Source organism: Rhododendron vialii, chromosome 6a, assembly GCF_030253575.1.
Source record: "Rhododendron vialii isolate Sample 1 chromosome 6a, ASM3025357v1".
Lineage (NCBI taxonomy): Eukaryota > Viridiplantae > Streptophyta > Magnoliopsida > Ericales > Ericaceae > Rhododendron > Rhododendron vialii.
The window spans coordinates 37,686,352-37,713,231 of record NC_080562.1 but is presented as its reverse complement, the minus strand read 5'-3'; the positions used below and the strand labels follow the sequence as shown (position 1 = coordinate 37,713,231).

Sequence of the window (26,880 nt, the reverse complement as noted above, 5' to 3'; positions counted from 1 at the left end):
GCTAGAGCCCCTGAAAAATTTCTCCAAAAGTGAAAGAAATTGTTCAAATTCGCTTGAATGTTTGGATCATACACATCAAATTGAATTTCAATCATTATCTCTTTTGGGGACATTTTTGGAAAAAACTTTTCGGAGATCATGATAATTTACCAGAAATTTTTAAACATTACTAAATGCGATTGGGACCCCAACCCACGTCCCAAAACATAAAAGCAAAAAGAAAATTCCAAATTTTTTTTATTACTATTAACAAAATACACCAATTCGGAAGGACCTCTTCTACAGTCTCCCACTTGAAGTATGTGATAAATTATTGATGGTGGTGATCTCACGTGAGACAGAAACAGAAGATATGTCTCTAATTAATAAACTCCGCGTACTCTACAAATTGAACGATCCAGATCATGATGACCAAATATCGATTGAGCATATCTACGCTCCCTACACTCCGTAGTGCATCGGCGCATTACGGGAACACCTTATCCCTTTTTAAAAGGGTATAGCTCCAAATAATGTATATTGGGCTAAGTGCTGAGTTATAAATAAATAAATAAAAGAAGGGTTTTGTTTCTCTCTCTCTCTTCTTTTTTTTTTTGTACAGGATCAACTAGGTATGTAGTAACACCAGAGATTGGAATTTTCTGGTTAGATTTTGTGTTGATTTGGTTTTGTTTGCTTTTCCTGTGAACTGTCGTCCTCTTATAAGTGTAATCTAGTATATATGTCTTACACTCCCTTGACTTGTACTTTGAATCTTGGGCATTAATATTCAACGTGTCTTAAAACAAGCTTCATTTGAAAGCAACTTTCAAGATAGTGCTGTTGTTTGGGTATTCTTTTCTTTGATATCGCTCAGGGTGTCCGAGTCAATTACACGGCCGGCATAGAAGAATAACATTTCGTTGATATCTATTCTCTTTGTTTTTTTACATATGTGTTCGTTTTTCTTGAGTCGAAATAAGTCACTAAAAGATATCGAGATCTCTCGTCGCGCTTTGGACATGACTTAACACAACCCCAAGATTGTGTTGTGTGGATCAATTAACAAAAAAAACCCTTCACAAGATAAAGTGAAACAAGCTAGATTTACAATATATATGAAGGTCGTAGCAGTAAAAACATATATATACTGCTATTAATTATACATTTTCACCTTTCTTTGCCAGTTATTATTCTCAAAACCAAAAATTGGAAAGGAAACATGTCATGACTCCCGTTCTTCATCTCATGAGTCATGACAAAACAAAAAACAAGAGGTAAAAAGATTGTCTTCCTCCTCAAAAAAAAACTGAGCACTAGTCCTCCTCCTGGAACTTGTCCTTACTCAGTTCAGGGATAAGACCCAGTTCGTCGAGAACCTCGGTGCACTGGGAATCGGCCTTGTCTCCCCTGAACCCGATCGGGTTGGCGTACCGGACTTTGGACTTCATGCCGGTGTTCTCGGCGAGGGACACTCTGGTCGAGCTGATTTCCGGTGCCGTCTCGACGCAGCCGGACAGGGGGCTGTGGACGGCGTGCACCTCGCAGATGTCGTCCTCGCGATCGCCCTTCACGGTGATCTCGTACGCTCCTGCCTGGTCGGTCTGGGACGTCACCGACAGGGTCTCCGTGTCGTTCAAACGGCTCCTGCATTTCAGTTCCACTCCAGCAGCTGCAACAAATTTAAACAAGAGTCAAATAAAATTATCAAGTCGAAAACCAATAAGAATTTGCCTTGCAGGCCCGGCCCTCAAATTTCTGAGGCCTAGGCGGGGTTTGAAAGTGGGGTCTGTTGCCTTGGTACGTGGGATTTTCGAGTATTTCTCAAAGTTGGTAGCGTTTTTCGGGCCAAAAGAATGATCAATGCTCATTGAAATTACACGTTGGTAGGAATTTGATTATGTACCAGCGACGTTTTTGCTGAGTTTGGTCTGGAACAGGACGCGGCAGGTGTCGCAGTAGACCTGGCCTTTGACAACGAACTCATCTTGCTGGGACTGGGCGAAGCCGGCGAGGGCCAAGATGCAGAGGGCGGAGGCGATGAGGGCAACCACTTTGGCCATTGTTGCTTAGCTCTGTCTCTTGGTGTGTGCTATGAGAGTAGAGGGATGAGGAGGCCATTTTATAAGGGGAGAGAGAGAGAGAGAGAGAGAGAGAGAGAGTGATTCGTGAGAAAAGAGAGGGTGGCCGTTTTGTTTGTGTGGTAGTTCTTGTACTAGGGGTGAAGAGAGGGTATAGCCGTTTGCTATTTTTAACAAAATTTAAGAGCCTGGTTTCTCACATAGAAAAGCTCAAGTACTCGTGGTTTAGCTTACTTATCGGAGATTCTCACTGTCTCTGGTCCAATGTGTTGTAACGAACGCTATGAATGCAAGCTAAGAACGAGAAATTGAAAACTAAACAAGAAATCACAAAGACACAAGATGTACGTGGTTCCCCAAGATGGGTACGTCCACGGGCGAGGAGAGAGAGGATTCACTAACCAACGTGAAGAAGAGATACAAAGAGCCGGCTATAATCCGTAACTCTATAAAGGCCACAATATGAAAGCCCAAAAGATAATTCCTAGAAGTCCCCCAAAAGCCCTATTTATAATAGGCTACAAAAACGGGAACAAGATAATTAACCAATGTGGGACTAAAGAATACAAGGCATTCCTAACAATTCTCCACCTTGACTTGAATTCCACTGAACCAAATCACCAAATATAGCTATCCCCTTCTAACCTCTCACTCGCCAAATGCCCCCGAGGGGCGATCAACTGCAAATACCAAGCAAGCCCAAGCAATGCTTGAACTTGGCAACCGGAACCGGTTTAGTCAACATATCTGCTGGGTTATCTGCCGTACCCACTTTCTTCACCTCAACTTGCTTCTGTGAGATGATATCCCGAACGAAGTGATACCTGACATCGATATGCTTAGTCCTCTCATGATACATCAGATTTTTAGTCAAATGTATAGCACTCTGCGAATCACAAAATACTGAACTCACACCCTGTGCAAGACCAAGCTCACAAAGCAAACCTCTCATCCACAATGCCTCCTTCACAGCTTCAGCAATGGCCATATACTCCGCTTCTGTTGTAGACAGCGCAACTGTAGCCTGTAAAGTAGCTTTCCAACTAATGGCACTTCCGGACAGAGTAAAGACATAACCTGTCAGAGACCTCCTCTTATCGTGGTCACCGGCAAAATCCGAATCAACATAACCAACAGCATGATCACCAGAATTGACAATCCCAAACAATAGACCAACACCTGCAGTTCCGCACAAATACCGTAGTATCCATTTCACAGCCTCCCAATGTGCCTTTCCTGGACGCCCCATAAAACGACTAACGACACTAACTGCATGTGAAATATCAGGAAGAGTACATACCATGGCGTACATAAGGCTCCCAACTGCGCACGAATATGGAACCTGAGACATATACTTCTCCTCATCCTCCGACTGTGGTGACAACTCAGCTGAAAGTCGAAAGTGTGCTGCCAAAGGGGTACTGACTGGCTTCGAGTTCTGCATGGCAAAGCGCTCAAGCACTTTAAGAACATAAGACTTCTGATTCAAAAATAGTTTGCCAGCTACTCGATCTCTGCAAATCTCCATACCCAAAATACGTTTTGCTGCACCCAAATCTTTCATCTCAAATTCACCACCTAACTGTTGTTTCAACCTGTTGATTTCTGATACACTCTTGGCAGCAATAAGCATATCATCAACATACAACAGTAGATAAACAAATGAACCATCTGGAAGTTTTCGAAAATATACACAACTGTCATACTCACTCCTAGAATATGACTGGCTTATCATAAAAGTATCAAACCGCTTATACCACTGCCTAGGGGATTGTTTGAGGCCATACAAAGACTTATGAAGTAAACAAACGTGATCCTCCTTACCAGAAACAACAAATCCCTCAGGCTGACGCATATAAATCTGTTCTTCAAGCTCGCCATGCAAAAACGCAGTTTTGACATCAAGTTGCTCTAACTCAAGATCATAACATGCAACAATAGCAAGTAAAGTGCGAATGGAACAATGTTTTACAACTGGTGAAAATACCTCATTGTAGTCAACACCCTCCTTCTGGCTGTATCCTTTCGCCACTAGCCGAGCTTTGAACCGAGCATCTTCTACCTCTGGAATACCTGGCTTGCGCTTGAAGACCCATTTGCATCCAACAATCCTCTTCCCTTTCAGCGGTTCTACTAACTCCCATGTCTGATTCTTCTGAAGAGACTCAATCTCCTCATTCATAGCAACAAACCACTGTGCAGACTCAGTGCTCGAAATAGCTTCCGTATAGCTGGAAGGCTCTTCATACTCAACTGTCTCAGCAACTGATAAAGCATAGGCCACCATCTCAGAATAAGCCGAATACCTTTCAGGAGGCCGAATCTCCCTCCTTGGCCTATCTTTAGCAATAGTGCGTGGTTGCTCAACTAATGCATCAACCTTTGTGTCTGAACTCTTGAACTCCTCTTCAATTGGCTTCTCAATATGCTTCTTCCCTGAGTCGAAAGATTCACCCAAAAACTCCACCTGCTTTGGAACACTATGTTCCTGAACTGTATCATCAACCTGCTTAGACCCCTTAATCAGATAATTTTCATCAAAAGTCACATCCCTACTGATCAAAAACTTCAAATCATCAGAGCACCACAACCTGTACCCTTTGACACCTGCTGCATAACCCAAGAAAATACACTTCTTGGCCCGTGGCTCCAATTTACCCTCATTCACATGAGCGTAAGCTGGACACCCAAAAACATGCAACACAGAATAATCAGCTGGATGACCTGACCATACCTCAAACGGAGTCTTACACTCAATAGCAGTCGACGGAGACCTGTTCACCAAATAGCATGTTGTGGAAACGGCTTCAGCCCAAAATTCTTTGCCCAATCCGGAATTGGACAACATACAACGTGCCTTCTCCAAAAGAGTCCTGTTCATTCGTTCAGCCACACCATTCTGCTGAGGGGTTTTTCTCACTGTGTGATGCCTCACAATGCCCTCATCACTGCAGAACCTATCAAACTCGCCAAGACAAAACTCCATACCATTGTCAGTTCTCAAACGTTTTATTTTCTTACCAGTCTGATTCTCAATCAAAGTTTTAAACTGTTTGAATGTATTAAAGACATCACTCTTATGTTTCAACATATACACCCAAACCTTACGAGAAAAATCATCAATAATACTCATAAAATATCGAAAACCACCTTTAGAAGTTACCTCTGCGGGACCCCAAAGATCCGAGTGAAAATAATCCACCGTGCCTTTGGTGCGATGAACAGCTGTACTGAATTTTACCCTGCACTGCTTGCCGTAAACACAATGCTCACAGAAATCCAGCTTCTCAATTTTCTGGCCACATAGCAAACCCTGTTTGCTCAAAACTGTCATCCCCCTCTCGCTCATATGCCCAAGGCGCATATGCCACAAACGAGTCAAGTCTGAATCTGAAACCTTGGATGAAGCAACCGTTGCTGCAGCACCTATAACTGTACTGCCCTGGAGTGTATAGAGGTTACCACGCTTCTGACCCTTCATCAGTACTAATGCACCCCTTGAGACTTTCAAAACTCCACCTTCACCGAGGAATTTGCAACCATGAGAATCAAGAGCACCCGGGGATATAAGATTTTTCTTCAAATCCGGAACATGTCGAACCTCAGATAAAGTCCTAACAATACCATCATGCATCCTAAGCTGAATCGTTCCTGAACCAACAGTCTTACAGGCCATGTTGTTGCCCATCAAAACTGTACCACCATTGACCGCCTCATAAGTAGAAAACCACTCTCTATGCGGACACATATGGTATGAACATCCAGAATCTAGAACCCACTCGGTATTAGAGCGAGAATCGCCCTCTGTAACTGATAACACATTATCTGACTCATCTGAACATTCAGCAATTCCAGCAATTACTTTACCCCCTTTCTGGTCTTCTTTTTCCTTCTCCTTGAGTTTTAAACAGTCACTTTTCCAGTGCCCGGGTTTCTTGCAATAATTGCACTTTCCCTTCTTCTTACCTGATGATCTGGATCTTCCCCTATTACTTGACTCCACCCTTTCTGTTGTTCTTCCCCTAACAAACAAACCCTCTGCATGTGCATCACCCTCACCTGACACCTTTTTCCTCAATTCTTTCGAATATAGGCTGGCCTTAACATCCTCCATGGATATCGTGTCTTTACCATACAATAGGGTTGTAACAAAATGCTCATACGAAAGTGGTAAAGAACATAGCAAAATTAGGGCTTGGTCCTCATCCTCAATTTTACTATCAATATTTTTCAGATCCATAATAATACGGTTGAACTCGTCTAAATGATCTTTAACAGGTATACCTTCTCGCATACGAAACGTATAAAGACGTTGTTTGAGATATAACCTGTTGGTGAGTGACTTCGTCATATATATGCCTTCCAACTTCAGCCAAATTCCTGCTGCTGAAATTTCTTCTTCCACCTCGCGAAGAACGTCATCTGCCAAACTCAACTGAATAGAACTCAGAGCTTTGGCATCTGTATCATCCCAATCTTCCTCTTTAATTTCAGAACTAGTCTTGCTTAACAAAACCTTGTGCAATCCTTGTTGGGTTAACAAAGCCTTCATCTTTACTCTCCAAAGACTGAAACTGCTGCTCTGCCCATCAAACTTCGCAATCTCGAATTTAGCCGCCATAGCCACAATCGGAAACGAAACCCTAGTTTTTGCAACCTAAGGCTCTGATACCAGTTTGTTGTAACGAACGCTATGAATGCAAGCTAAGAACGAGAAATTGAAAACTAAACAAGAAATCACAAAGACACAAGATGTACGTGGTTCCCTAAGATGGGTACGTCCACGGGCGAGGAGAGAGAGGATTCACTAACCAACGTGAAGAAGAGATACAAAGAGCCGGCTATAATCCGTAACTCTATAAAGGCCACAATATGAAAGCCCAAAAGATAATTCCTAGAAGTCCCCCAAAAGCCCTATTTATAATAGGCTACAAAAACGGGAACAAGATAATTAACCAATGTGGGACTAAAGAATACAAGGCATTCCTAACACAATGTCTCTTGTCCGATAAAATTCAATCAATTTTTTTTTTTGTTTCGTTGGAAGAGTAAGAAATTCAATAGATAATAAACCCTTTCCATGGATATGAACAGCACAACAAATAAAGATACACTGAAATATTGATTCATGCATTAGCTCTAAATCAAAAGGTGTTTGGGCTATTTGGAAGCACATAATCCGAGGGTGCTGTAGTGCACCCCCGCATTACACGTGTAGTATAGCCAATCCAGTCGTCTATTGGCCGTCCATCTTTGCAATGAACGGCTTGGATTTTCATCCGAACAATGAACGGCTCGGATTTGTAGGAACTCAGATTAAATCCGAGCCATTCATATCGAGATAGACGGTCGGATCCGCTGCACTACACCGTGCAACACTCTCAATGGAAACAGACAATGCTCTTTGGTTGGAAAAGGCATCCTCTTGGTTTTCACCGATTAATATCTATCGGGCTTCAAGCTTTCAAGGACCGAGCAGTACTTGTGAAAAATTTGAGTAATGCTACATATATCAAAAATGCTACAGGTACCGAAATTGGGGGATCGAAATCGGACCGACGGCCGCCGGCGGGCCGTCTCCGGCCACCGGACGGCCGATCCGAGCCGTCCAAAAATTCTAAAAAAAAAAACCGAGGGGGCCCCACGCGGGAATCAACGTCATCCGAGGTGTGTAGGGTGCTTGATCGGAGCACCCCTTTTCGTGTGTATATGTGTATATGTGTATATACACACGAAAAGGGGTGCTCCGATCAAGCACCCTACACACCTCGGATGACGTTGATTCCCGCGTGGGTCCCCTCGGTTTTTTTTTTTAGAATTTTTGGACGGCTCGGATCGGCCGTCCGGTGGCCGGAGACGGCCCGCCGGCGGCCGTCGGTCCGATTTCGGTCCCCCAATTTCGGTACCTGTAGCAACACTCTACATATATATGCACAGATTTAACCGCACCCCTCTAACGTACATGTAGATCCCACATATGAGAGCTACGGACCCATATGTATGTCAGAGGGATGTGGTTAGATCTGTGCAAACATGGTTTGTACCAAGCATTTTTCGCGAAAAAATTTCCCTCCATTATTCAGCCATACCCCAAATGCCCTGCAAGCCAGCAACGATTGGTTAATGGTTCTGTTCACCGTTTCATACATCATGTTATAGTTTAGTTCGAACCCGCTATACACAGAGAGATCTTGGCAATTCTTCTAGCTGTAAAATGGCCTATTCAAAACGATTTCCCAACACCATGCATACATTTTTATCGTCTGTTTCAATGCCGTAATGCAGATAGGAGGGAAAAAAATGAATTTCACTTCGCTGACAGATTTTTGTTGCGTAATCTCGAACCGGAGATTTTTTAAGCTACTAAGTATCTTTTTGTAGGATCACAAAGGTTGAACGCAAGACTGGCTATCAAGCACAATGTCTTGTTAGAAGGGCTCTGACTTCCTTCCTTTATGCATTCCTCAATTGTGTTTCGAGTATTGAATTTATGAATAGATTTGAGATTTCTATAGAAGACGAGGAAAAAAATAGAGTTTCGTGAAGCTAATTTATTTCAATAAAATAACTACGATGACCTTATTTTCATATCGCATAATGTGGCAAACTCGCAATGTTTGTTACAACATTACTGGAATTCATGTGAAACCGTTCCTCTTAACGGTTCGAATTATGAGCCATTTTATGGCAAACGACCTATAGTCAAACACAACAATGTTCACAACATGCCAATGTCCATCAGAGGGCGTGGAAATAATACAACCAACGACAATTACCCAAAAATCGAAACTCCGGTTTTCAGATACCAAGTTCAAGCAATCTTTTCATTAAAAACATACTGGCAGACAACAATCAGAGAGGGAAAATCTTGACCATCCAAATGGTACTACAAATTCCAGGCATCTTCTACAATTATACCTCAGTAAGAATTACAAGACAACACAAATGATATGGAACAATTACAAATAGGATTTCAGGACTCTGTCTGAACTGGAACAATGCTTAGAACAAGTGAGGGACTCCCCTGCAACTTTACTGCATCAAAAAAAGAAGCAGCAAGCAATCAATGGATGAGAAGAATGTTCATGGGCTATTACAATGAATATCAACTGATAAATTGGAAAACAAACCGGGTATGTTCGGATCTTGAAAACAAAAACAAAAAGAGAAACGAGATTGCTTATACGTATCGGTATCTTAAGCCAAACTATTTTTTTGTAAACTCTCATCCATTCATCATCTCCCATTGTCCTAATCTGACTAGAAAAACAAAATAAAAATAGCATCTTTAATTTTACTGGAATGTTTTCTTAGATTTTACTTATTCTTCTAGAAATATAAGAGCCAAACATAGCGTCAATGTTTCAAAATTCAAGAGAAAATAACAGGGTGAGTGAGTGACTGACCTCTGCATCATCACCTCCAGCTTTGCCAGAGCTCTCCATCTTCTGGTCTTCTGTAGGTAAAAAAAAGACCAACACAGAGTTAATAGCAACAAAAGATAACCTTCGCGAGTAGGAAGCTCAAGCAGTGAACTTGCTCAATGAACAGATTGGGCTGGAGAAAACGAAACAGTTATACGAATATTGAACACAAATTAAAAAGCAGGGCCGCGCTGGTGGGTTATAACTTATGATACCCACAAGGACACAAATAACTGGACAATCCTAATAATAAGATAAGGGTGACACCTAAAACCCTTAGAAGGAATCTAAGAAGCACAAATACGGCCACAAAACATGCACACCACCCAATGTGGGTGTGTTGGGATAACAATGAGGCAACAAATAGAAAACTATATGCGTGGCTGTACACGAGGACTAACTAGATAAATATCACATGTTATGTGCCTCTATTTTAGCAGGGCACCAAGTGGGACTGGTACCAAAAGAAAATCTTAAATTAGCTTATAATTCTTACATATAAACAGAGGAAAGACAAAAATGGATATACCAAGAAACAACAAGATCTACATTCTTAGAGGAAAAATCAAGCAGAGTTGTTATATCAGCAAGAATATATTCTGAATACCTCCATCTTCAGGGAGGTCAGAAGTCCACAAAGTGAGGTTGTCCCTCAGAAGCTGCATAATTAAAGTGCTGTCTTTGTAAGACTCCTCACTTAGGCTATCCAGTTCAGAAATAGCTTCATCAAAAGCTTGCTTCGCCAAGTGGCAGGCCCTAAAAAAAATGAAACAAATGGTGAATCCACTACACATAAGCACCCCAACATTAGGTATTGAGTGTGTACACAACAAATACATACCTTTCAGGTGAGTTCATTATTTCATAATAGAACACGGAGAAATTTAAGGCCAAACCCAGTCGAATAGGGTGGGTGGGGGGTAAATCAGTGTCTGCGGCGGTAGAAGCCATCTGCAAACAGGTTACACATTTGCAGTGGTCATTTCTATGTAAAAAGCATATAAAACAGGTCAAGCTCCTAGGAATACTGAGGATGGACATGTTAATGTGAGCTTCACATTAAAGTATTAAGCAAATAATAGTATGCTAAGGATTTTAAGCACCCGAGAAGCCATGTCCTAGATCTGTATAACAAAAACAGTGGAAGGCCGCAAATTTAAGAAAGTCAAATGGCAAACAGCAAGAAAGGAAGAAAGGAAATCCAGTCGGCTTCATTTTCATAAGAATTTCAAAGCATCCGCCTCCCAGTAAAAATGTGCACAGAACCATCATGATGTTGCTTGTAGCTCCACATGGCACCAAGGAAAGAAGGTCCACAACTAGGCATATTGTACTTGCTGGACTTGTCTAGGTTACAATTACCATCTTCACTTATCAAAAGTAAATATCACATAACCATCTTCAACTTTAATATGTAAAAATAAATTAAACCCATTCAAAATAAGTATCAAGTTGCAGAAGTAGCATGAACAAGAAAACTTTTCTGCTTTACAATTACCATGAATATGACCCAATATACTGAATAAACTTAACGTCAATCAAACACAAGTTTCTTGTCAAAGGTGTAGGCACAGATCTTCGCTATGGAAGCAACATATTTCATGCCCACAATATCTTTTATATGGCGTGATAAATGACTTAGTTGTCAATCCACAATGCCCCTAATGAATGCTCAGGTGAATTACTGGAAAGGCCTGGAAAATGTAGGAGTTCAAACTGAATGCCTCAGAGGAAAGAGTCCACTCAGTCAAACAGTTACTTCAATGATCTTACACATTGTTGGATGAACTAAACTGGTGTTTTTGCAATGAAGATGCACACAACTGAAATGAGGAATCTCGCGAACAATTAGACAAACTAGTGCATCTCACAAGCTTTCTACAAAGCAAATGTCTTATAGTCTTCTCCTATCATATCCTAAATGATTTACACTTAAGCAACCTCACACACTTGCAACCTCAGGAATCTAACAAATATAAATGAAAGGTTATAAAAGGCATTACGAATGATGGTCAATAACTTAAAAGCTAACAAGGTCAAGCAAAAGACTTTGCATACAAAAGAAGATCCTCATCCTGTCATCCATTTAAATGAAATGCATCGGGATATTTACCAAAGAAGAATCGCTGTATCAGAATGCTACTTAATTTAGTGTAAACCGTAAAACAACTAATGCAGAGAGATTGAACATGTGTATACCTGGTATGCTTTTAGTGACTGATCAGCAACCTCTTTCTTTTCATTACCAAACTTGAACTCCGCAAGATACCTATAGTAGTCTCCTTTCCTGCAACGCCAAACCCATTTTTTTCTACAGTAAACCACGCTCTAAATCTCATGGCACAGATAGCATAACTGTTGGGTTTGTGAAGCTTGATAACATAAGTTACACAACAATTTAGTATCAAGGGTGTCATGGTAATTCATTGATGTAAACCTTCGTATATAATCCTAGCTACCAAGCCAGGTTGTACTCTTTTTCTTCATTCAATAATGCTGGGAAAACTACTGAGAGCCATGGACGTAGGCAACCTTGCCAAATCACAAGTATCTGTGTAGTTCCAGTCGGGATCGTGAAGTCTGATTTGGTCTAATTTACGCCACTCACTATTCGGGATTCGACCTAGACAGGGGTATTACGGTAATTAATGATGTAAACCCTAGGTTGGAAATACTTGCTATACGCAGCAGCTGATGTAACTCTTGTACTCTCTTCATACCCTATATAGTGAAAACAGGTGTGAGCCATGGATGTATTCAACTAAACAATTGAGGAACCACATAAATGTTTGTTGGTTTAGCTGGTTTCTAACCGTGCTTTCTTCTTGTAATTGATTCTTCTTCGTGCTATCGTGTGTTGGTGTGGGTTGGTTTTTCACCTAACAGAAACAAGTTAAACAACGTGTAATAACTGTGAGTGTTTACGGGAAGAGGAAAAGATAACACACATCTTGTAGTAGAAAACAGTTGACTCTCCCCCAGAACAAGAAGGAATGAGATGCTCGTCAATGACAGTCATAATGTCACCGCAAATGGTCGAGAGCTCTAACTCCACTTTCTGCCTGTACTCCTTGATCCGCTTGGCGTTCACTTCGTTCCCCCTCGACTCCTCCTTCTGCTCGATCGAGGACAAGATCCTCCACGATGCCCTCCGAGCCCCAATCACGTTCTTGTACCCCACAGACAGCAAGTTCCTCTCCTCAATCGTCAGTTCCACGTCCAGATTCGCCACCTTCTTCATCGCTTCCACCATTTCTGCATCAAATCCCACACAATTTGTTTAATATGGTTGTCTATTACTAAAAACATCGAGAGGTCAAGACGTCGGTTAAGTTTTTGCGAGTAGCAGCACTATCAGGTTCTTATGCCTACTCTTCAAAGCTCTCTCGTGTACTTCTTTTTGTATTATTGTAATGATTTTGAGATTAATGAAATTTCCCATTGCCGATATAAAAGAACAAAAACTACATCGATCCGTCTCGGACGGTTCAAACCCTAACCCTAAGCCTAGACGCAACATCGAGTGACCAGATAAAGTAGAGATTTTAGATCCAGAGAGAGAGGAACGGTTACCGTCATAGCGTTCGGCTTGCTCGGCGAGCTTGGCGATGTAGACGAAATTCTCGCGAGAGGCCATGGCGGATTCGAACACTAGTTTCTCTCTCCTGTCGCTGTCTAATTTTGGGGGAAAAAGGTCGTAGAAGAGAGCGAAATGCTAGAGAAGAGAGAGAAAGAGAGCGGGGGGCGGCCCGGGCGGGGTCTCGGACTCTAGGCTTTGACAGTGCGGGAGAAAATATCCAGTGCTTCCAAGGTATGGACTTTAATCACAGTGAACACAAGCATTGCCACAGACACCAACATCACGGATAAAAAAACAAAAAAAAAACAGACACGATATCCGTATATAAGTTCGGACACAGATGTGTCTGAAGTCATTGATGTACATGAATTTTACATACTACATTGAACGGTTTAGAATATACCTGTGTATGTACATGTGTCTGTAATAGGATTTTAGTCGCATAATTTGTGTGCAGAAGAGTGAGTTTGAAAACGTCTCTTGAAAACAACCCGAAGTGTTAAAATTTGAGATCGAGAAAGTTAAGAGTGCAAGCATATAGCAAATATTAAGAGCGTGAGCGAGGATACTGCTGGGAGATTATGCGACTTGGAGAGCGAGGATGGGTTGGGGCATGACGCGAAGCACTGGAAAATTTACCTCAGTAACGGAGTTGTTGCGGGGTCCATATCTAACTGTCCACGGATGGTCGCTGGGATGGGCTACCACTCAAGAGATGCCACGTGTCAAGATCTGTCTCCTCGGATACCCGTCGGTGAGATACGGTTATGCCATTACGGTTGCTCAAGTTGATCCTTATGCCACGTCGACGTGACTTTAGACTGGTTGACCGTATTAGAAAGACTCCCGCACCGCTCAATATCTCACTCTTCGTCTCGATAATTAATATTTCAAATTTATAAAAAAAAACACTTCAAAAAGTTAAACTTTTACTTGAAAGAATTTTTTAAAATCCAAACCATCCAAAACATTTTTGAATGATGAAATTGAGAGCAGCGTGGGAGCGGTAAATGTTGAGCGGTGGGCAAAGACTTAAGGGCCTGTTTGGATGCCACGATAGAAGGGTATATTGTAATATACACCCTTCTAATACGTGGGCACTCTTCTATGGCGTGCTTTGGCAAGCCAAAAATAGGGGGATATCTTAATACCCCTCCTCCATAATCCCCCCTAATACGCCCTAAGGGGGGCTTACACATGGCTAGGGTGAGAGCCGGCTATGTGGAATCCCCCCTTGTAATACCCCCTCTTTCTTCCATTCAACTACAAAACAACCTTATCCCTCTATTTTATACCTCATCCAAACCAAGTATTATTTAATCCCCCGTCACATCAATGTGGACCCACCCTTCTTACATAATACCCCTTACTATCCAATCCCCCCTTCATACATAATACCTCTAAACCTAATACCTCATCCAAACGAGCCCTAATGGAAGATCAACGGAAACTTCTACCGGCTTGTTTGGCGGGCGAAAATTTTTTTGGAGATAAAAAAGAATAGTACTCCGTATATAAAATGTGGATATATTATAAAGGAGATTAGTTAAGAATGAGATATAGTATATACAGCTCTCGTGTAGGAAGGAGTCAGTTGGATAGGTGAAATGGGATGGGGATAAATGCAGGGAGATACGTAAAAAAGAGTTTGGACGGGTTTGAGGGGCAAGCCAATATTAAACCCACCCAAATAAACTACGGATGGGGTCGGTTGGGTTTCGCTACGGCCCCTGCAAAGATCTTAGCTTATCTGCCGAATAAGCAGTTTCTGAATGCAAGTGAGAGAACACTGGACAAGAATAGGCTCAGCCAAACATCGGAGCGAGACGAGGAAGTGGAGGATATTTAACCTGATTTATGATCATTTATTATTAGCTTCCATCGCCCTTGATAAATAAAAAAAAAAAACTCTATACCTCTCCACGCCGTCGCAAGTTCGAACACAGCAGTAATTGACTTCATAAATTAGGCGTCGCAAGTTCGAACACAGCAGTAATTGTCTTCATAAATCAGGCGCCGTGCGGTGAGCGCACCCTTGTTTAACTCACGCCTTAGTGGAATTGTGGTGACCAATTCTCCCTTCCAAAACAAGGAGCGCCTCTCCCCCGAACATCTCACAACAGTTAGAAACCTCTATGGTCACATACAATGGGGTGACTACGCTGGTTTCCCAAAAAAGTCCAGTTAAACAATGAGCAAACACTGCATTTCAAATTAACAACCGCTAAATACTAGCTTAATTGTGTGTAATTCAACCAAATCGGAAAACTACTACTCATATCCGATACTGACGCATCACAAGTAGGCCCAGTCAAATATAACTCTAGTGTATACTCCGTGATTTCACTTCTACTGAAGAAGCTGCTAGACGCATAATTTACAATCCCAGAAAGTCGACAAATTAGTGAAGTTAGTTTCGTGCCATACAAAGGACAAAATTGATCAACAAAAATCATTCTAATTTCAGCCGGCAGCTCCTGTCACCATATGACTCTTCTACAATGCCAAAACATTCGAAGAGGAAACCAGATCTGAAAAACTAAAAAGGATAGCTGGCTTGGCATCCGATTGGACCTACATCACCATATGACTCTTGCACATCATTAACAGTTCAAATTACAGCCTGAACACTTTCGAAACAACAGAAAAGCTACTTCTGCATATTCTCATTTTGGAATTCTCTTAAGTAGTTTGTAGATGCCAAAAACATTCTTCCCCTGCCAAAGGTACGGTATAAAGAATGACCGATACATGGGAGGTGAAAGCTCCCTGTCCAGATACGGTAATGCTGCAACAACCTGAGGTGCAAAAACCCACAATGAGTACAACATACATGAGCAGTGCGCACACACGTGTACACAGAGAGAGAGAGAGAGAGAGAGAGAGAGAGAGAGAGAGAGAGAGAGAGAAGATTCCACCTCCCATGTTGACAAATCACTTCCTCTATAAGGATATGGTCGTTGAAGGTGCAATTCGACGAGGAAAGTACACTTTTCCAGATCCTGGAGCTGCAAAATGATAAATTGTTGTTGCGTTATGTCAAACCGGTTACAAGAAACAGCACATCGATTATGAAAGTTTAGATATATGAAGTAATTAGGGGACAGCAGTGTATTACATATTGCTCATCAGATGCCTTGTTCTTATTGTTAAAGTATGGTGGTGCAGCTGAAGTTCCGCCCAAGGTAGAATTAAATGGGAATGGAAGTAGACCACTGAACCCATCATCTATCCATCGAACTTGACCCACATGATCCGGGATAAAGAAGGATGATGGGAAGCGATGCCATTCACTTCCAACACAAACTACAGAACCTGAAACAGAGAGAACAAAAAAATATGATTAAGCGCACGCACAGCAATGGAGAGGAAAATCATCCATGCAAAGATTAGACTCATCTATGGAATTCTCTTCATCCCCAATGGCACGTGGAGTCTAGAAACTACTTCAAGCACCCAGGAAAAAGTTAGAGCTTGTGGTTACCTTCCAAAACATATTACGTCATGAATTATCAGAAGTGTAAGCATCCAACTCAAAACCAATTGGCAATGAGTGGAGAGGCCGCCAAGGCTCGTATACTAGTTTTGGAGGAGATAATTAACCGATGTGGGACAATTTCCAACACTCCCCCTCACGTGCAACCCCCAACTCACACGTGGAGAGGTCAACAAAGGATCCGAAACACAGGGATCCCAACGAAACAAAGTGCAACTATGGCACAAACAAAGGGGAAAAGCTTCCGAAAACCTGCTCTGATACCATGTTAAAGCATCCAACTCAAAACCAATTGGCAATGAGTGGAGAGGCCGCCTAGGCTCATATACTAGTTTTAGAGGAGATAATTAACCAATGGGGGACAATTTCCAACAAGAACGTCACTTCCCCACACCCTCCTAAAATGGGCAGTTGACTAATAATTTGGGATTAGTCCCACCACCAAGTGCCTCTGAAGTCTGAACCATGGATCTGGGAACAGTTACACATCTTAAGCCAACTCAAAGAAAGCAAATCCGATACGTTGAAAATTACAATTCTTCCATTCGTTTCTAGATGACATACCCCCATCTACTATTTTGATATTTTCCCTTCCCAGAAAACAATATCAAATATCAGAAAGATCCTTAAACAGAAGAGAATCTAAAATAACAATGAAACAGCATTCAGTACTAAAGCAGATCAAGAATGGGGTGTTGAAGATGAGATTAGTTGATCTCCTTCTCCAAAACAAACATTTTATTGTAACGAGCTGCTTGTTTAAACACCTCCGACACTGACCAAGTTAGCGTTATTTCGAAGATCTATAAAGCAATTGGAAGGGGGAAAATATCTCACCCGTTCCTAGATGATCATGGTAATCCAAATGTTTGTATATCTCCAATGGAGCAGAATAACCATGAATGAGGGAGAATGTTCGAGCATGGGAGACGCACAAAATAAGGCCAAGAACCAGAGGTCTCAGAGTTTGTGCAATCTACATAAAGCAAAACAAAAATTAACAGAGTCAGCATCTCAGTGATCAGCATTATTCATGAGATTGAAAAAAATATCTCAGATGAAGCTCACCGAAATAAGCAGTGAATTATGATTGGGGTTATACTTGTCTCGGAAAAAATCAGGAAAGCTCTCAATGACAGCAGCAGCTGCTACACAAATAAGTGGGTATATTGGATAAAGGAATCTGCAGTGACAGTTAAATAAATAAGTCATCAAATCATTCTGCACCAACTAAAACCAATTCAAGCTAGGCAGAACAAGCAAATCTTGTAGTTTAGGTCATATTTTTGTACCCAGGAACCTCACCCAAGAGATTTAAAACCATTGAGTGAGATAGCATATTGCTGTAAAATTTAAGGTTCCAGAAGTGAAACCAAAATTCACAAAATGATGCCAAAATGTCATGGATAGAAGGAAAAAAATCTTTCTAGATGTCCCTCATCAACACCATCGCATATAAACATTGATAACAATAAAGTAGCCCAATAAATTCTGCAATAGGCAATCACATTTAATAATAAAACTGGGGAAGGGGCTGTCTGGGGTTCAATGGTTACTAGAGAATGGTAGAACAAGTCAGACAACAAGAAGCATCACACACACAGAGTACACACAAACAGAGCACACACACACAGAGTCCACACACACACACACACACACAGAGGAACCAATACTCTGATTAATTGGAAGAATATTTTACCTTCAAGGTCAAGTTACTATCTACAATAAGACATATCCAACAAGCTACAGAGACATGCACTGGAATTCATGCCAGACAATGACAAAAGGCAGTAATCAATATCCCTAACACTAGAAATGAACAACACTGTAGGGAAATATAAAGAGGGAAGGAATAAGTCCAACCTTTCCTCTTTGTGAGGCTGCAAAGACATAAATGCCAGCCAAATATAGATAGGAGAGACAACAAGAAACAAGTCTGGAGCATACTTCTTCCTTGCAATGGGCAGGACTCCAACGAACAACAGTGCAAGAATGAAGCAGAAGTTGAAATTATTAAATCCATTCTTCAAGTAATATAATGGACCTTCAGTTCCATACAAATGGCTCTCACCACCCCCTAATACATTATATAACAACAGATTCAGAGCAGAGGACGTCCATCTTCTGTAATAGGTGCAGTCAACAAGTAATGAGAGTGCCTGGAAGAAATCCAGAACATTTGTTAAGTGACTTTTAATATTACTGATAAACTCTCACATAAACTTTTGTTGCAAAAACACGGGCATGAACTTTGGGGGAAAAACTCTGAGCAACAATTGAAATAAATTACCAGAAGCACAATTGACGTGATTGCACCCGCAAGAAATGACTGTTTGAACTTTCTTATCAATGAGTAAATCGTTATTGGCAGAAAAGCCAAAACTGAGAATGGCCAGCCAAGAATAACCCCAATGGCTGCAACTGCAACTGCCATGGCAGGTTTCTCAAAAAGAAACAATGCAGACGAGAGAGACATGGCATACATTGAGAATGAACTTGGCAAGAAACCTACAAAAAAAAATAGGGCCAGATTGGATACAAGTGGTCACAGATACAAAGAATTTTCTAGTGGCAGTAAGGGTGAACATGGACTGTACTGAAGATTCCCTGATGTAGTCTACAGCCACACAATGCGAGCAAATGCGGATAGCAGTAGAATAAAGAATAGGCTTACTCACTTGTACTAGCAAAAAAACAACCGCTAGTTAAGCATAGCATCGCAAGTGCGTAAGAAGCAAGGCGTTTCCCATATTTCCTGGAAAGTGCTACAACCAGTGCGGCCTCCGTGATAACAGAGAGGAGCCCAAGAAAGATTCTTACAGCATAAAACACTCTCACCTGGAATGATAGATATCTCATTTCAGACATATTAGTCCATTTAGTCTGCGACATGATAAACATGCAAAGTTATAAAGGAAATTCAGAAGCATCTTACTTTCTCCTCACTAAACAACCAGGAAGCTGGTTCACCCACAACTTTGTGCAAAAGAAGGTACAAGTATGAGCGTAATGCAAATTGGGAGCTGCAGGAGAACCACAATAAAAAGGTCAATCAAAAAAAAGCTTCAAAAGCACTTCAAGCTTCAGGGAAAATATGGAGAATCATAAAATGACCTAAATACCTCGACAGTAATAGACCTTTCAATCAAAAAAGGAAAAGGCAAACATTATCTACATAAGCAAGATAAATGAGACCCCATACTGAGCCAAAATAATGAATGGTGAGGACTTCAACTCACCAAAAACATGTGGGAACAACCAGTTCAAAAGGATCAAAGCATGTACAAGCATATATTTCCAAAGAAAGGCAACAAAGGGGACTCATTTTTCCCTGATATGTCCATTTTTGAACTGTTCATTCAAAGTCATAATTACGCAAGTAACAGTCCTTAAGGCTACAATCAAGCCACATCCTAGCAACAACTACGATGTGATCATCCAATCTTCCAACAGATAAGTTGAAATTAAAAGACTAAATGAAGAAACAATGGACACAGAATACCCCTACCAGTCAGCATGAAACTGCAGTCTTTCGGGACAGCGGATATATAAATCAAGGTCATTAATATGACAAATAAGGTGAATAAGTAAATGAACCAATAATAACACTTAACGAGACAATAGCCTAGCTTCCAATAACCCAGGAACTTTAACAATGGAGAGGTTAAGTAGGTGGCTTTTTCAAAGAAGCAATTACTTAATCAGGAGCCTCTAATGGGTGACTTTAGCAGTGGAGAACAGCTTTACGTACAACCTGTATAAATAAAAGTGAACCCCCGTGAATAAGCAAATATTTCGAATTTACCTAGCCCAAAATTCTCTAAGAAACTAATATCATTATAAGCTAATGATTCAGTTTGTGAAGTTTATAAAGTTCCGTAAACTTGATTGCTATCATATACAAGAGGTCACATAAGCTTTAGTTTTTGACAATCAGAGAGGGTTAAATATGACGCGTTAACTGAACATTCCGATTGAATTTTTTTTATGACACATTGTGGGTATGAAAACGTCAATTTATGGTGTAGTCATAACAAATTTGATTATATTACTAAATTTGTGGTATTTTGGTCTTGTTACGGAATATTTTAATCAATTTCCTTTGCTATGACAGTTGTGGGCATGAAAATGCCAAATTATGGTATTGTCATGACAATTATGGTTTGTTATATAATTTGTAGTATTTAAATATGTTTTCTTTTGATATGCCACGTTGTGGTAAGAAAATGACAATTTTAGGTGTTGTCATAATAAATTTGGTTATTTTACTGAATTTGTGGTATTTTACACATGTATTTTGTTTGGTCTAACAATTGTTGATTCTAGTACGACATATTTTGATTTTGTTACGGAATATCATACGTGTCAAAGAATTTTTGGTACGACTCATTGTGGTACTGCAATTGGCTATTGCCATAGGGAGAGGCATGGTACTCAAATGGCCAATAGTTACATAAATGGTTGGAAATTTGGCCTTGATTGATGGCAGGACAAAGTGTAATTCAAAATCATCTTCTAGGATACTTGAGAGCGCCAAACATATGCACCTTAAGCTGTAACGGTCATCTATGTAGCATAGACACAGACACGGGACACTGGAATTCAAAAAAATGGGGATATGGACAGGGCCGGGGACACGCCACTCAAAAAAATTAACTTCAATTATTGGACACGCCGTGTGGCGTGTCGGACACATTTCTAGCCGTGTCCCCGGCGTGTCCCCGTGTGCGATACAGCAACCTCTTGGTGCATCATAGACGGTCATCATACTTTATCCAGAAGAAACTAGCTCAGCTGTTGTTTAACTAGCATACTTCTACTTGTAGAAGTCACTTGACAAGGTCACCAGTTCTAGCATTTCAATGCTAGGCAGCTTAAATCAAGTTGCGAGTCTAGCCACTTTAGCAACTATCTTTGGTGCAACATGATTAACAGTTTAGCAGAAAAAAATTCTAATAAAATAACTTACCACCTACAATCCCATCTCCACAGTTCATTATCAAACCTATTGCACATATCATTTTGTTTACTCGGAACTTCCCCAGCTGCCTTTACGATGACACTTCACTAACTATCTGAAACTTCCCTTGTTTCCTCTTCCCCGTGAAGTTGCTTGTTTTCAGAAAGAAAGAATAACAATAAGGGAAAATTAGCCATAAGTATGATAAAATAGTTTTCATTTAGGGGAAGGAAGTCATCAAAACAGTTTTTAGTGGAGGTCCTTCAACTTTTTGAGTTATTGAGCCATAAGGACAAAATATATTTTCAAGGAAAAACTACCCTAGGGTAGGGTAGGGACGTAGGGTACCCTAGGGTTTAAGCACTTTCATAAGATTTTAGGGTGCAATTTTCTATTATAGGGTTTTAGTAGTTTAGGCATTTTCATAGGATTTAGGGTTTTAGGCACTCTCACAGGGTACTCGGATTTTAGGCACTTCCATAGGGTACCCTAGGGTTTAGTTAATTTCATAGGATACCTTACGGTTTTAGGCACTTTCACTAACTTTCAGTTATTAGTGAACTTTCACGAGTTTTGCAAAAAGTGTATTTTAGTAAGCATGCAACACATTTATCCTTATGTTTGGTTGCAAGAGGTGTTTGTCCATACGTTTGATTGCGAAATGTGCTTGTCCTTGAGCTCAAAAAATGTAAATATGAGGGATTTTTGGCTAAGTCTCCCTAACAAAAATTCCTTTAGTGGTAGCTCGGTAAATACATGTGATACAATTTAAATCGAAACAACAAGACTACACCAGAAGGGGGTCTCCAAATAGTCCAAACAGTCCCAAATAATAGAACCTCAGGGAAGAAGCCTATGGCTACCAAAAATATGTACCGAGACAAAAAAATCAGTCTTTCTATGGAAAAATACCATTTCTATGTCAAATACAAAGGCAAATCATTCTCCAAGACAATACGGAGCTACGTATATGCATATAACACAGAGACAGAAATAAATGACGAAAGGGGGAGGTTATTGGACCTGTATTCCCAAGTCTGAAAGCCAGATTTGAAGAGGAGAAAGTGAAGAGGCTCCCAGTAATTGAACACCTCGTCGCAGTCGTGTATGATGTTCGAAGTGGCGCTCATGTACCGAAGCACTCCTAGGGCGAACAGCGGTAACGCCCACGTCAGTCCCTTGTCCGCCTCTTCTCCGCCGTCTGATCTCTTCGGCTTGTCGAGCTTCGTGTACGACGCCGGCGACGGCGACGAAGACGACGAAGCTTCCGACGGAAGTGGCCGTCTCTGCCGCGCTGATAGAGCCATGCTCTCTCTCTCTGTTCTTTCTTCAGTCTTCAACAGTGTTCTTCTGCGCTCCTTTCTCAACAGAGGATCTGAAGCCAGACCGGTCGTTTTGAACTGAAAATGATCCGGCCCGATTCAGAGATGTTCCTTGCTTCCTGATAAAGAAACCCGGACCCATGGCCAATTAACCCATGGCTTTGTGATATGTATTTAAACCCATCGGATTGAGTTGGGCTGAGTTTAGCCCCTTTATAATCCCGTTTAGTTAATGAGATGGACTTGAAAATATATCTTAAAATCAAGTCTGGTCCGACTAGGCCTAATAAAATAATGACAATGACGTGCTTTATATATTTATATTATCCAAAAATATTACTCCAGAAAGAGGTAAAAATCTACTTACTATACCTATGTGTCTATATGTACACACACACACTACTCTGTTTTTAATGCATACATATACATATATTTCTTGGTCTTCATATAAACTCTAATTTATAATAATGGGGATGATTAATTTATACTTGGGCACTATACTTTAAAAAATATATATCAGCTAGTTGGACAGGCTTGGGAAATGAAACTTTAAAAGGGCCAGACTTGAGAATATTAAATGATGCCAAATTATTATTGAACCGGGCTTGAACATGCACAAGTGTCGCTGTTATCTAGTACAAGCCCGGCCTAATGTATGTGCAGCTCCACCCTATATTATGACGAAAAATAAGTTAATTTTATATCGAGAGATAAAAGAGAAATGTGAACAAACTTGTTTAAATCTGTTGTAGCGTTACTCATGGTTCAGTGTGACACAGCACGAAACAACACATGCTATGTCATCTTTACTAGCTTTTGTAAACAAAATACGAGTAAATCAGTATGCTCTAATCTTGTGTTCTTGGAGTGCTAAAAAACAATAATACTACTGCTAGGTCCTCCACTGAGGCAGACTATCGTGCCTATGCTCAAACTGCAGCTGCTGATATTGTCTGGATTCTATCAATTGCTCACTGAACTTTCATGTGCCTTTTAGTCTGCCTTTTTCCTATGTGGTGTGATAATGTTAACTTTGTATTGATACACTTTGTTAAGGGGTGAGATCTATTGGAATGAGGAAGGAATATTTACTTTTGCAGAGGAAGGAATATATATATATATATATATATATATATATATATATATATATATATATATATATATATATATATATATATATATATATATATATATATATATATATATATATATATGCATGCTTATGTGAGTTGTGCTCATGTGTAAGCTGATGTAAAGCTGTGTAGTTTGGTTTTTCCCTTTTTTTCTTCCCCTTTTGCACCTTTGTTGTTCAGATTTCAATCCCACCAACATAAGAAGAATAATGTATTCTAAAATATTGTTGTACCGTTTTTCCGCTTTCTCTTAAAACTTAGGGAGGGTTTCATTTAAGTTTTTTTTTATGACATTCAACATCGCACCCATAAATTTGGTTTTAGAACGATCGCAAGGAGTGACATTTTCTAACCAAATTTGTTGGGACACTTCGAGGAGTCCGAGCCTAACAAATATCATCATCTCAACCTTCCACCACAACATAGAAAGCGCAAGGAAAATGTTTGGTACGCACCCTCACCAACCAGAGATCCAACTGCACTCCTCTCACATACATGTGGTGAGCAATGCTCAAACACAACTTGAAAACATAACTCTAGACACAACTGTGTCCGGAACCGTTCGATGCACATGAGTCCACATGCATCGAACAGCTCCGGACGCTGTCCGGCGTTGTATTTTGAACTTGTGTTTATAGAACCTGAGCCCCACAAGAATCTGATCTGTATCGGACATGTGCACAGACTTTCTATAGAAAATCAGAAACACGGATTTCTCACAAACAGAAGGAAAAAGTTTGAATACAGGACAGAAATGGCCTCATACACTTTGCTTTTCACCAGAACCTCCGCGCTCCGCCGTAGCTGGGAGATATGCATGACTTAATAACTTGGCATAGCAAGATAACACATACATGTTCCATGGAATAGACCACATTTATTTTATTAAATCGAAAAACTCATAAAAACATTGCCAGTTCTCATAGTATTTGAGCATAGCAATGCGATGATAATGTTTCATCCCGTTACAGAAACGCTCGGATTTCCCATCTGGGAGAAATAAAGCATAGTAGCCGTGCTCTAGCACGGGACACAATCCTAACCGGTGTTTTGCAACCCAGCAGCAATTCCCTTCATGGTTAAGATGAGGGTGTCCTCCAGACCAGGAGCATACTCACTTGTGGGATTCAACTTCACAAGTTCAGCTGCAGATTTGCTTGATTCGACATACTCCTTTGATATGTGGGGGCGCACCTTGACATGGTAGTTAGAATCGCGTATACGCTTTAACGTGTATGCCTGCAGCACGTTGAGAGTGGTGATATAGGAATCGCGAAGGCGTAGCCGTTGCTTCAAGGAGGGGTCCCCTTCTAGAAGATCCCTGTGTCCAGCAATCTAGCAAAATAGAAAAAGGTTTAGTATGGTTTAACTATCGTATCGGCAGAAAGCCAAGGCAGTGTAAAAAAGACGGCTCTTCAGTCTTTTGGTATTCTTCTTCATCTTTGTTTCCATTTCCATATTCGGTTCTCACGTATTGAAATGCCAAAAACACTAAAATGATAGAAACCATACATAATTTATAACGTAAAAACAGCTTTTGAAAATTCAAAGACATGTCTCATGAAAAGCGGCCTATTTTCAGAAAGTTTACCCTTAGAAAGTTCTCTGAATTTTCAGGAGAACTGGAGAAAACGAAAACGATACCACATGAGTGAGTTATTGTTTTCCAATATTGTCATCAGCCAAATGCGATGAAATTGAGTTTAAAATAGTTGAGATTTTTTCATAAACAGCTGTACCTTCTCTACTATGTCACAGCATACATACCTGGAGAAGAAGCCCCTTTGTTTCTTCATATTTGGCCCTCAAACGCTCTCCAAAAGGCCACAACTCCTCTGAAACGAGGAGTTTGTCGTACAAAGCAGCAATACCAGGGTCTCCCTTAGCAAACACCATCTCAACTAAATCAATAGTAACTCTAAAGAAAGGCCATGCATTGTACATTTCCTGCAGCATGTGGAGATTCTTGATGTCCTTCTGAATCGCGTATTTGAATGCTGCTCCAAAGCCAAGAAATACCGGGAGATGAAACCTAGTTTGAGTCCAGGCAAAGATCCAAGGAATTGCACGGAGAGATTCAATTCCTCCACTTGGCTTTCGTTTTGATGGCCGGCTACCAATATTCATTCGACCGTACTCCAACTCAGGTGTCGCCTGAAGTCATAAACAATTACAAAGATATCATAACAACAAACAGCCGGACAGCCGGTATTAGTGATACACCCATTGATCGGCCAATAAGGTACAATATTGTCTGAGATATTAGCAACCGAACTCTTCTTTACTTATATGACTTGGCCTTATCATTACATTCAAGCAAAATACTTTGAATTTTTAAAGTTCCATTACCTAATGAGAGTAAAAATAGTTTGTCAATGTTCGTTTGTATAGCATTTTCTACTAGTACATATCGGCATTGGAAGCCCAAAATCCCTTAACGGCCAATATTCAAAACCATGTTTAAACTTATACAGGAAATCAACATGCATTGCATTTGTAGAGTACTTACAAGGCGGAAATACTCGACGAAACGAGGTTCTTTAAAAACAATGGAACGGTACTCCTCCGTAGCAAAAACAGCTACTTCATCCAGCAGAGCACGCCATTCTGGTTTTGGAGAGACGGGAGGGTGCATTCCATGCTCAAGCGTGGCAGCTGTGAACCGCTGCAGCGTCCTAAAACACAAGTGCTCCTCCCCGAATGACTGCTCAATAACTTCTCCCTGAACTGTGACACGGAGAGACCCGTGAATGGTATCAGGAGGTTGAGACAATATAGCAAGATGGGTCGGCCCGCCTCCTCTTCCAACGGTCCCGCCTCGTCCGTGGAACATAGTCAACTTCACGCCATATTTCTTCGCAACTTCTATGAGCTCCTCTTGAGCTTTATACAATTGCCATGCTGC

The 26,880-nt window shown here is 40.8% G+C and overlaps 4 protein-coding genes across 4 annotated transcripts in view; all 4 read right to left on the bottom strand.

Annotated features, from left to right (window-relative positions):
• Positions 1-1,232: 1,232 nt before the first annotated feature.
• Positions 1,233-2,089, bottom strand: LOC131331533 (anther-specific protein LAT52-like). Its single transcript, XM_058365537.1, has 2 exons — positions 1,886-2,089; positions 1,233-1,651 (listed from the first exon to the last, which is right to left on the bottom strand). Exons 1-2 carry the CDS (start codon positions 2,040-2,042, stop codon positions 1,296-1,298), a joined length of 513 nt encoding a protein of 170 aa, XP_058221520.1. The 5' UTR covers positions 2,043-2,089; the 3' UTR covers positions 1,233-1,295.
• Positions 2,090-8,855: 6,766 nt separating this feature from the next.
• Positions 8,856-13,327, bottom strand: LOC131331532 (14-3-3-like protein D). The gene is made up of 7 exons (XM_058365536.1): positions 13,058-13,327; positions 12,433-12,739; positions 11,684-11,771; positions 10,326-10,435; positions 10,092-10,240; positions 9,467-9,516; positions 8,856-9,095 (listed from the first exon to the last, which is right to left on the bottom strand). The coding sequence occupies exons 1-7, from the start codon at positions 13,119-13,121 to the stop codon at positions 9,093-9,095; spliced, it is 771 nt and encodes a 256-aa protein (XP_058221519.1). The 5' UTR covers positions 13,122-13,327; the 3' UTR covers positions 8,856-9,092.
• Positions 13,328-15,440: 2,113 nt separating this feature from the next.
• Positions 15,441-22,977, bottom strand: LOC131331531 (dol-P-Man:Man(6)GlcNAc(2)-PP-Dol alpha-1,2-mannosyltransferase). The gene is made up of 10 exons (XM_058365535.1): positions 22,544-22,977; positions 19,496-19,583; positions 19,239-19,398; positions 18,851-19,068; positions 18,424-18,719; positions 17,629-17,743; positions 17,398-17,536; positions 16,183-16,379; positions 15,983-16,072; positions 15,441-15,862 (listed from the first exon to the last, which is right to left on the bottom strand). The coding sequence occupies exons 1-10, from the start codon at positions 22,825-22,827 to the stop codon at positions 15,731-15,733; spliced, it is 1,719 nt and encodes a 572-aa protein (XP_058221518.1). The 5' UTR covers positions 22,828-22,977; the 3' UTR covers positions 15,441-15,730.
• A 1,855-nt stretch (positions 22,978-24,832) lies between these two features.
• LOC131331530 (phosphoenolpyruvate carboxylase 2) overlaps positions 24,833-26,880 on the bottom strand; it is a 6,533-nt gene continuing 4,485 nt past the window's right edge. Inside the window, exons 9-11 of the mRNA XM_058365534.1 lie at positions 26,485-26,880; positions 25,743-26,129; positions 24,833-25,310 (exon numbers count right to left, since the gene is read on the bottom strand). The exon at positions 26,485-26,880 is cut by the window's right edge and continues 603 nt beyond it. Of these exons, the coding sequence (XP_058221517.1) occupies positions 25,014-25,310; positions 25,743-26,129; positions 26,485-26,880 (1,080 nt within the window). The 3' untranslated portion in view covers positions 24,833-25,013. The remainder of the gene's footprint in view (positions 25,311-25,742; positions 26,130-26,484) is intronic.